Source organism: Onychostoma macrolepis, chromosome 15 (assembly GCF_012432095.1).
Source record: "Onychostoma macrolepis isolate SWU-2019 chromosome 15, ASM1243209v1, whole genome shotgun sequence".
NCBI classification, from domain to species: Eukaryota; Metazoa; Chordata; class Actinopteri; order Cypriniformes; family Cyprinidae; genus Onychostoma; species Onychostoma macrolepis.
The window spans coordinates 20608417-20619592 of record NC_081169.1 but is presented as its reverse complement, the minus strand read 5'-3'; the positions used below and the strand labels follow the sequence as shown (position 1 = coordinate 20619592).

General features: G+C 42.1%; 1 protein-coding gene across 1 annotated transcript; it reads left to right on the top strand.

Annotated features, from left to right (window-relative positions):
• Positions 1 to 523: 523 nt before the first annotated feature.
• On the top strand, positions 524 to 1459 carry LOC131520885 (olfactory receptor 52B2-like). Its single transcript, XM_058745404.1, has one exon. It carries the CDS (start codon positions 524 to 526, stop codon positions 1457 to 1459), a length of 936 nt encoding a protein of 311 aa, XP_058601387.1.
• Positions 1460 to 11176: the final 9717 nt, after the last annotated feature.

Sequence of the window (11176 nt, the reverse complement as noted above, 5' to 3'; positions counted from 1 at the left end):
CCCCGTTACACTACCCTACCGAAAACAGGACATCAAACCATGTTTGAGATTCTTTGAAAGTGAGAATTAACAACTGATCCAATCTGGGCTGCATTTCCCAGTTGATAGAGACCATTGGTGGCAATGATTTCTATGATCTACTTACATGCCTGCGATTCTTTTTGGAAAAAACTATAAATTTCAGAAAACATGTACAAACATGCATATCTCCTAACTTTTACAATTAGTCAGTATTGTTATGGTACTGATGTAGTCCCAAGTCTCCTGCTATGGAAACACTCTTCACCCTTCAGCTTCATGCTTTTTTCCCCCCACAGATTTTCTTGTCTTGAGGGGTTTAGATATGGCTATTTAAGACTAATGTGTTTCACTGTCCTTGAAGACTTCACTTGAAACTGTAGTCTCTTCTACTGCATGAGGTGAAAAACATTAAGTGTGTTGTTGGTCAAGTTATATTATATAAAGACATTTTGGGGTAATTTGATATTAATATTTCCTTTTCCATATATTTCACAGGGTCATAATGGAGAATTTATCCATCATAGTCAGTTTTGAGCTGACTCTGGATCCATTTTCTATCTCTCCTGGAGCAAAATATCCCATATTTCTCTTTGGCATGTTCATCTACATGTTTAGTGCTTTTTGTAATCTGACCCTGTTGCTCCTCATCATTCTGACACAAAGTCTCCACAAACCAGCTTACTTTATTTTGTTAAACCTCCCTCTGAATGATTTAATGGGAATCACATTCATGCTTCCCAAGGTTCTCTATGACATTGTGACCGAAACCAATAATACATACTACCCCCTCTGTGTGCTCCAGGGTTTTCTGCTCCACATGTATGGGAATGGTGTTTTGTTCATCCTGTCTGCCATGGCTTTTGATCGCTATATTGCCATTTGTATGCCTTTGCGATATAATGCTCTAATGACACCCAGAGTTGTTATGACGATTGTGGCTCTTGTGTGGGGGCTTGACTTTTTATTAATTTGTACACTGTTTTCCTTGCAGGGAATGCATTTAAGATGTAGATCCCATATTGTGAGTATATTTTGTGATAACCCTTCTCTTGTTAAGCTGGCCTGTGGTAATACTATAGTTAACAATATTTTTGGCTTATTTACAACAGCCATAATGCAGATTATTAGTGTTTCCATTCAAGTATTTTCCTATGTGAAGATTTTGATTACCTGCTTGCTCAAAAGTAGGTCTGATGCAAAAAATAAGGCCATCAACACCTGCGTTGCCCAACTGGTCATTTTCATCACGTTTGAGGTTGTTGTGGTTTTCTACATCCTGTCCCACAGGTTCTCAAATGTTAATGCAAATCTACAGAAAGTTATGGGGATACTAATTTTTTTGGTGCCTCCTGTTTTGAATCCAATTGTTTATGGACTGAACAGCCACGAAATACGAAAACATTTCCTTAAAATCTTTCACAGAAAAATCTCTGCTTAAATGTTTTATTGCCTCAGTTTGTGCCAAGATGTCTTGCAAAACCTTCTGCTCATGTTCAAAGACAATTCCAATGAATTATTTTTAATATGTAGTCAGTAGAGGGCAATTGCACAACAATTTTCACTTTTGAGAAAATTCATGTATTCACATTAATGCCAAGACCTATATGTTTAAAAATGACTGTTCTGCATTCTATATATTTTTTTTTATTAAGTTGAAGTAGGAGATATTAACCTACAACAGACATTTCAGCTATCTGCCTTCTCTAAAATAACAATTCTTTGTTACTCAGTGACTATATAGAAATCGACAAATATCAGGTGATCATAATCAATCAATCAATCCACAGACTCCAGTTCTACATCTGAAACAAATTAATGGGAACAATAGTACAGCAGGCAAAAAAAAAAAAAAAAGGCTAATAAACATTGTGCCCACAATTTATCTCCTTTAACACACACACACGTTTGTTTTTGTGAAAAGCGGGGACATCCCATAGGCGTAATGGTTTTTAAACTGTACAAACTGTATGTGCTATTGCCCTACACCAACCCTACACCTAAACCTACCCCTTACAGTAAACTCTGTGCTATTTCAGATTTTCAATACATTCCATTCTGTGTGATTTATAAGCGTTTTGAATAGTGGGGATATGGGGTAATGTCTGGAAAAGTCACCTTCTCCTTGTAATACCCATGTCATACTCTTGTCTTTATACAAATTTATGTCCTCATTTGTCACAAAAACGCGCGTGCACGCACACACACACACACACACACACAAATTGCACACTGTAAAAAATTGTTATAGTTTCTACAGCAAAATTTTACAGAATTTTACTGTTTAAACATTTTACAAGATGTAGCTGTAATTCGCAATGCATTATGGGTCAAATAAGGTTTTACAGTTGTTAACAGTATATTTCCATATCAACTGTAATTAATTTACAAGAAGCAGGTGTCTCCTGCTTTTTACACTACCTTACTGTAGTGTGGCATTATGGGATTGCGCGCGCATCATTCAAATCTGAAATCCAGCCGACTGGAGCAGTGCCAGAACGATTTAAGTTTAGAGGCTTTATTCATAATTCCTGGTAAATTCACTTAATTTTACTTAAGAAATATATCCTTTTATATTTATTTAAGTTAATGTATAAGTGATATCATGTCGCAATAGCTTGCTATCACAACATTTAGACAAGTGGCCTTGGTAACTTATGTGCAGTAAGCTGGAAATTGCCATTATAGCATAGTTAGGCTGAATGCTGCATTTTTCTCATTTTGGCAGATTCATTTTCTTATTGAGAGCATTTAAAGTAGTGTTTACCCAACTTTTAACGTAATGCCCAGCGCGAACGATTGTCATAGTAACGTACTATCTGTCGAAATAACTGACGAACAGCAAAATGTGTGGAATTTCATTTGTTTATATGTTTTCAACTGTCCCATATTGACGTGACATCTTACTATAATTAGAAACTACATGTAAATAAGAAATTGTGTCTATTGCCACTGTAGTTGTACTCAACATTAAAGCTGGTCCGGGACAATTTTGTAGTGAAAGACCTCTTTAACGTTACATGCCCGATTGGACAAGTTAGCCTGATTAAAACTTGATTGAAAAATAATAACTATGGAAGCATCGAAATGCAAGACTGATTCTGATTTTATTACATTTAACATAAAAACAAATAACCTTAAAAGGCACACATAAACTCAAGGGAGAAACATGAGGTAAATGTTCAAACTGTTGAGTTTATTTATCTGATATTAAGTAGCATAACAAGTGATCTGTTGCTGATTATCACGATTGCAAATGTTACATAGTTCAATCAACAATTAGTTAACATTAAGTTACTTATTTTTTATACACAATATTGACTGTTGTTCTATTTCACCATCGAAAATAGTTCCAAACAAAGATCAAAGCAAAACTCAGCGGTGTTTTTACTGAATGATTCAAGCATTTTGAACGGATCGGTACAGTGAATGACTCAATAGAGTGGGGGAACTATGACGTCACTCTGTAGGCGGATCGGCTGTTGGCATGAAACTGGTTCCTCGACAAAAAGCCAATGGGATTTTTCCATAGGCTTTTGGATAATCGCAAAAAATAAGCTCTGTGTTCAATCATAGTTCATGAAACTTACACGTTTTGTCCATCAAGATAATCTTCACAAAATAATATAACTTTGACGAATTTTGAAGCCTAAATAAAAGCGCCAGAACTGAAAAGCTAAACTTAGGCTATAAACAAACTACAGCACCACGGTCGCTCGCCTTCAGCGTCACCACCAGCACGCTTCCGACAACTGTTTCAAACTTATTTTTAACATGTTCAGTGAAAAGGATTTACTCTGTATATGAATTTTAATCCACGCTACATGAACCGTTTCATATAAACTGGAATGAATACAAAACTAGAGCCAAACTAAAACTGAAATGAGACATTAGTAATAAATAGTATAGTGAATAAATGAAATAATCTTAACTAAAGGACATTTAAAGCATGTATTTCTGTACATTTCGAAATAAGGTGCATTAAAAGTGAATAAATCCTTGATTAATATGAATATTTTAATTTAAAACATATCCCCACGTATTTAATCTATTAAATAACAGCGGAGTTAACGAGTTTTTGGATATGGTAAGATTAAACTTATTTTAGTGAACGAAGCACCACATTTCAGGTATCATTTTGTTAGGGTAGATACACAAAATGTTATTTTATCCTTGCTTCTAGGAAATCCTATATCTATATGCTTTCTAACAGCTTCATGTTGCCTTAAACATTTAATTTTAACGTGGCTTTAAGCACTATGCATCATTAAAGTTTTTAATTTAAGAGTCTCCGCATCAGTAGGAAAGCAATAAAACGAGCTTCTTCCATCTGAAGACGTGTGTCGCATTTCGGGGCAAAGCAAAAAAAAACATTGTGGAACAACAATATAAAATGAGAGAAACTATTCATTGGTTATTCTAAAATTAATTGTATTATAAATTATACTACAACTGCAAAATACTAAATTGATAAACTGTCCGGCGTGATGACGTTTAATGTCTCCGACAGCGCCTGTAGTCCCATTTAGCAGCTTGTTAGCAACCGTCTTTTTTAAGAAACATAACAGTTTAAAAAAAAAAAATCACTAGTGGGGTGTAACTGGTGTGTTTTTTATGTCTTGGAATAAAACGTGAAAGTATCTTGAGCTTGTGTGAACCATGGACCTTATTTAAGGGATTTAACCAAAATTCCATTCAAAAAACCCATCGACTCTGGGACGATGGAACCGGAAGTGCTAAAATGTTAACTCGCTTCTGGGTTTTCGCCTACAAAGTGACATCATAGTTCCCCCACTCTATTGACTCACTCAATACGTTATTTGCTGCCACCTAATCGTGGTTTAGTTTCACGTTTAAAAGGTATCATTGCATTTTTACAACATTTTTTATTTGTAATTTCAAAAATTAAATTTAAAACATTAATGTCATAACACAGTTGTAATTTTGCATTATAAATAATTTAATTTGATTGGTGGTACAGTTCTACAATGTATTATTATAATTTAATTTATTAATCAAATGTAAGAGTTTGTTTATTTTAAAATATATGCCTTTTTGGGTGTTGTCAGACTGTGTCTCTACGTCTTGTGTTTCCCCTCCTCTCGTGGCCTTATTTGGAGTTCCTGTTCCTGTCCTTGTTTGTCATGTTCATTAGTTAATTAGTTCCCAGCCCTGTGTTATTAATTATCTAGTCTCCCCAGTGTTCTTAAGCCCTGTGTTTCCTTGTCTCTGTTTTCGGTCTTGTAGATGTCAGTAGTTGTATATTGTATATAGAAAGTCATGTTATGTCTATAGATTGTCAAATAAAGTCCTTTGCTCCGAAGCTCCACGTTTCCTCGTTTCCCTGGCCCCAACGACACGTGACAGAAGACCGAACCGAAACAGAAGATGGAAGTCGTCGCCCGCACCAGCCTTCCCAGCCCGCTGGGCAAACTTCAGGTCGGTTCGGCTGCCAAGCCCGCCGCCATTCGCGGCAAAGTCTCAACAGCCATGGGCGGCTCTCCCAAGCCCACCATTTGCGGGAAAATTCCAGCCGCCGTTCGTGGGGAAATTCTGGCCGCCGTTCGCGGCTCAGCCAAGCCCACCGTCAGAGGGAATGGCAAGCCCGCCGACAGAGAGTATGGCAAGCCCGCCGTCAGAGAGTCTCAAGTGCCCGCCAGTGCCTGCTCCTCGCAAGTGCCCGCCAGTGCCTGCTCCTCGCAGGAGCCCTCCTGCGTCTCCGCTGGTCCCGTCCAGCCCTCCTGCATCTCCGCTGGTCCCGTCCAGCTCCGCACTACCAGAGCGCCCCCCAGTGCCCGCGCCACGAAGGCGTCTCCCTAGCTCTGTGCTTCCAGAGTGCCCCCTCTTCCAGAGCTCCCCCTAGTGCCTGCGCCACAAAGGTGCCTCCCTATCTCCGCGCTTCCAGAGCGCCCCCAAGAGTCCGCGCTTCCAGAGCGCCCCCCAGTGCCTGCGCCATGAAGGCGCCTGCCTATCTCCGCGCTTCAAGAGCGCCCCCAAGAGTCTCTGTTTTCCGTCTTGTAGATGTCAGTAGTTGTATATTGTCATTTCGTTTTGTCATAGAAAGTCATGTTATGTCTGTAGATTGTCAAATAAAGTCCTTTGCTCCGAAGCTCCACGTTTCCTTGTTTCCCTGGCCCCAACGACACGTGACAGAAGACCGAACCGAAACAGAAGATGGAAGTCGTCGCCCGCACCAGCCTTCCCAGCCCGCTGGGCAAACTTCAGGTCGGTTCGGCTGCCAAGCCCGCCGCCATTCGCGGCAAAGTCTCAACAGCCATGGGCGGCTCTCCCAAGCCCACCATTTGCGGGAAAATTCCAGCCGCCGTTCGTGGGGAAATTCTGGCCGCCGTTCGCGGCTCAGCCAAGCCCACCGTCAGAGGGAATGGCAAGCCCGCCGACAGAGAGTATGGCAAGCCCGCCGTCAGAGAGTCTCAAGTGCCCGCCAGTGCCTGCTCCTCGCAAGTGCCCGCCAGTGCCTGCTCCTCGCAGGAGCCCTCCTGCGTCTCCGCTGGTCCCGTCCAGCCCTCCTGCGTCTCCGCTGGTCCCGTCCAGCCCTCCTGCATCTCCGCTGGTCCCGTCCAGCTCCGCACTACCAGAGCGCCCCCCAGTGCCCGCGCCACGAAGGCGTCTCCCTAGCTCTGCGCTTCCAGAGCGCCCCCTCTTCCAGAGCTCCCCCTAGTGCCTGCGCCACAAAGGTGCCTCCTTATCTCCGCGCTTCCAGAGCGCCCCCAAGAGTCCGCGCTTCCAGAGCGCCCCCCAGTGCCTGCGCCATGAAGGCGCCTGCCTATCTCCGCGCTTCACGAGCGCCCCCAAGAGTCTCTGTTTTCCGTCTTGTAGATGTCAGTAGTTGTATATTGTCATTTCGTTTTGTCATAGAAAGTCATGTTATGTCTGTAGATTGTCAAATAAAGTCCTTTGTGCCGAAGCTCCATGTTTCCTTGTTTCCCTGGCCCCGAACGACACGTGACAGGTGTTCATTTTGGTCTCATTTATGTAAATCCATTTTTAAAAAAAATAAATAAAAAAATAGATCATTTTCATTATTTTTTGTAGGTGCAAAGAATAGCAGCTGATGTGGAGAAATGTTTGATGCCTCAAGACTCTCTGAAGCTGATTATATTAGGTAATGTATTAATTCTGTTGTAAATCATTTGATAAACTTGTATTTTAGATTACATTTTATATTGAAATACTGTATTGTAGGTTACATTATTGCTTATTTAATCATTTCAGGTGCACCCAGTGGCTTTTGACTAGGCCTATTCGAGGGTCACATGGTTGTGAATTCATACCTTAATTTTGTGGCTGGATTTGCAGTCTTATTACAACTTCAGTCTGGCGTCCCGGGAGCAGGCATCTTTTGCACACTTGAATTATTTCAAAAGGTAACATGTTTTACTAGAGTAATTTCATTTGTGAAAAAGGTTACTTAGTTTAAGTACTGGTAAATGCTGATTGTGTTTTATAAGTGGCATTTTTACATTTATTTTATTAAGCTAGTTTCATCCAATACTGTACTTTATTATAAAACCTCTGCTTGTTTTTATGTGCAGATGTTTTGTTGGAATCACAACACTCACTGGATACAAGACGGATACATAGAGGCAAAACAAGTGGAAAGGTCTCAGAGAAGAGGGACAACCCTCATGTGTGTGCTTCTCTCAGAAAGTTGATGGACTTTCAGTATGTATTTATTAAATTGTTTTTTGCAGGAATATTCTAAATTTAATAGAACATAAGCTCAAACAAAAGAATTTGTGGTATAATGTTGATTCCAGCATTTTATTTTAATCCTCTTTTAACCAAAATTATACAAATTCTGTTGATTAACTTTCTATAAAAAAATAAAGTCAATGTTCTACTGAGAATATGGCTTATTTTTTTTGTGATATAACAGGTATTTGTAGTTATTTTGTGATGCTATGTTATTTTTATGATAAGATTTTAACTGTTGAAAGACTGACATTTTTATTTTTACCAGTAAAAGCCTTGCAATGTCTTTCTGCCAGTTTTAATAAATATTTATTTGCAACATCTTTGACTTGGTTTTTATTCATTTGTAAATGTATTAAGATAGTTCTCGTAATAATGCATTTAAATCAGTATTTTGCAGTTTACTGTTAAAATTATTCTTTGCAGTATTATCATTGTTAAATTATTACAACATCATCTTGGATTTAGGGGTATTTACAAGATTTTATTGGAAACTTTTTTGCCAGTAACATCCTGTAAATTCTACAGTACATCTTTTACAGTGCAGACCAGTCTTTCTAACGTTTCAGAAAATTATCACCCCTGAAGACAAAAAAAAAAAAACTTTCAGAATATACAGTTTTCAGTTACAATAGGTTTGCAACTGAATAGACATATGTAGAGAAGCATATGACAAAATAGATGTATGTAATGTAATGATACATTTGGTGTTTGAGCATTCATAAAACATTGTGAATTTTTTTTTTTTTTTTTTTAGACAGTTTCTCTCGATTGCTTAAACACATTTCCTGAAATGATGCCTCTTTTTTTTTTTTTTTTGCGAAACTCTAAACACAAATCCAACTCAATTCCCCAAACTTCCTATATTCAGGTCAAAATTAAGCTCTCCACTCAAAACAACTCAATCTTGCTGAAAACCAAACTTTGCTGTCAGACATGACACACAAACCCTCAAAAACACACACACAACAACACAGTCTTACACACTGATGAGATCAATTCAAAATGCACAAACCGGTAATAAGTTATGTTGCTTGTGTCACGAATCCTGTCCACGCACTTCCATTTACTCACCACCAGATGTCATCTTCACTTTACATTGACTCTCACACCACACAGACTTTTACATGTCACTCCGGACTTCAGTTCCCACAATCCATTGCACTCGTTACACATACTCAGGTGCAGCCAATCACACACCTTACATAAGCCATGGACTTCCTCTCTTTCACTGCCGAGTATTGTATGCACTTATCGCTGCCCTAGCTTTAGCTACCTTACAGAGCCTTTTGTAGTTTTCCTAGTCTTGCCTTGCCTGTTTCGGATTGTGTTTTCCCCTGCCTGGACTATTGCTTACGTTTTCGGATTACCTCTCTTGTCAAGCCCCTTTGGATATTGTTCGCTGTCGACTGACTCATGCCCGTTTTAGATGACTCTTTGCTTTGCCTGTGATATACCTGTTTGCCATTGTTTGACCCCTGCTTGTTTACTAACCACGCCTTTGTGAATAAAGCTTGCACATGGATCTGCACGTCTCTCGTCTCGTTGGCTCCGTAACAGCTTGTGGTTCTCCAAAAAAAAGAAAAAAAAGTTTTCACATGATGAACACAACAAAAAGCACAACTTCTTTTATCTTTTAGAAGATAGGATTGCATTTGACTGCAATTAAACAGTTTGTTTATCTCGTGCGGACTCTGGCTGAAGATGTAAAAGTATGAGACCTGTTCTGAGTGGAAATTTGTCATTTTATATTTACTGATGTTTGGGCAAAAGAGTAATTGGTAACACTTTATTTTAAGGTCTCTTAACTAGTTTCCTATTAGCATGCATATTACTAGAATATTAGCCATTTATTAGTAGTAATTAAGCATATATTAATGCCTTATTCTACATGACCTTATTCTATATCACTAATCCTTCTGTTACGTGACGTGTATGCTAAGGAGGTGCACGACGAGGAGTAGAGAAAACAAAAGTCTTTTATTAATAATCCACAGTAGAATTCCAGGAGCATAGAGTAGCAAAACGCATTTGGCAAACAAAATAGCAGACCAGGAATGGAGGGTGAACACAGGCTTTAAATAATAAACGTAATCAAGGGGAAAACAGAAACAGGTGAGGATCTAATTAACCAATGGGGGAACAGAAGAAACTAGGTCAAACATGTGACAGAACGCCCCCTCCCGGAACGGCGCGTCCCCGCGCCGACGAAAACAGTCCAACAGAGGAGGGAGGGTGGGGGTTCTGGAGGTGGGCGTGGAGCAAGAGGAGGGCAGGCAATGGGAAAGGGGCAAAACCAAAGGTCAGTCCAAGGGGGAGTGGAGGGTGGGAGGAGCCAGGGAGGAGCCTGAAGCAGGAGAAGCCAGGTGTTTATCCAGAGGCCAGCCAGGATGGTGGCCCACGGCGGAGTCGACGGTGGGAGGAGCCATGGCGGAGAATGGGCCGACGACACCAGGGGGCCGACTGACGGAGACTGCGCTGCTGGAGAAGGAGACCCAGATGGAACGGGGCAGATGGAGAGGCGGGGCGGAACTGAGGATCCAGAGGGCCAAGGAAGAGCTGAAGGCTCAGGCGACTGAGGCGGAGGCGAGGATCCGGAAGACCGCGGTGGAGCCGGTGCGACTGAGGATGTAGGTGGAGCCGGAGGGAAGGAGGAGCCTGACAGAGCCAGAGGGATGGAGTGACGAGGCAAAGCCAGAGGAGTGGAGTCCCGAGGCGGCGGATGGTCGACGACTGACCAAGGCGGAGCCGGAGGGACGAGGGAGCCCGGTGGAGCCAGTGGGATGACGGGCAACGGTGGAGGCGAGGGAGCTGAGAGCCGAGGTGGAGCCGATGGGTCGGAGGACCGAGGTGTAGTCGAGGACTCTGAGACTGGGAGTGGAGACAGGGGATCCGCACCTCTGGGCGGAGCTGGAGACTGGAAGTCCCGAGGCGGCAGAGTAGAGTGCATGGCAGGCACTGACTGAGGGTGAGCTGAGGGACTGACAGGCATCAGCGGAGATGGAGGCGAAGAACTGGCTGGCTTGAGAGGAGGCAGGAGAGGGAGGCTGGGAGGGACTACAGGAGGACTTGAGCTGGACGGAACCAGCGGAGACTCTTGAGGGAGCTCTTGAAGCGCGGACTCTTGGATGCGCTCTGGAAGCGCGGAGGTAGGGTGGCGCCTTCGTGGCACAGGCACTGGGGGGCGCTCTTGAAGCGCGGACTCTTGGATGCGTTCTGAAAGCGCGGAGGTAGGGACAGAACCAGCGGAGGCACAGGCGAGCTGGACGGGACCAGCGGAGGCACAGGAGAGCTGGACGGGACCAGCGGAGGCACAGGAGAGCTGGACGGGACCAGCGGAGGCACAGGAGAGCTGGACGGGACCAGCGGAGGCACAGGAGATTCAGGGCTACAGGTTTGTACTTCTCCCCACCAGTCAATCAGGTCTGTCTGAAAAATGTCCTTC

Bases quoted from the DNA above. Each gene is read 5' to 3' on its own strand.
- LOC131520885 (XM_058745404.1), top strand. From the start codon at position 524: ATGGAGAATTTATCCATCATAGTCAGTTTTGAGCTGACTCTGGATCCA.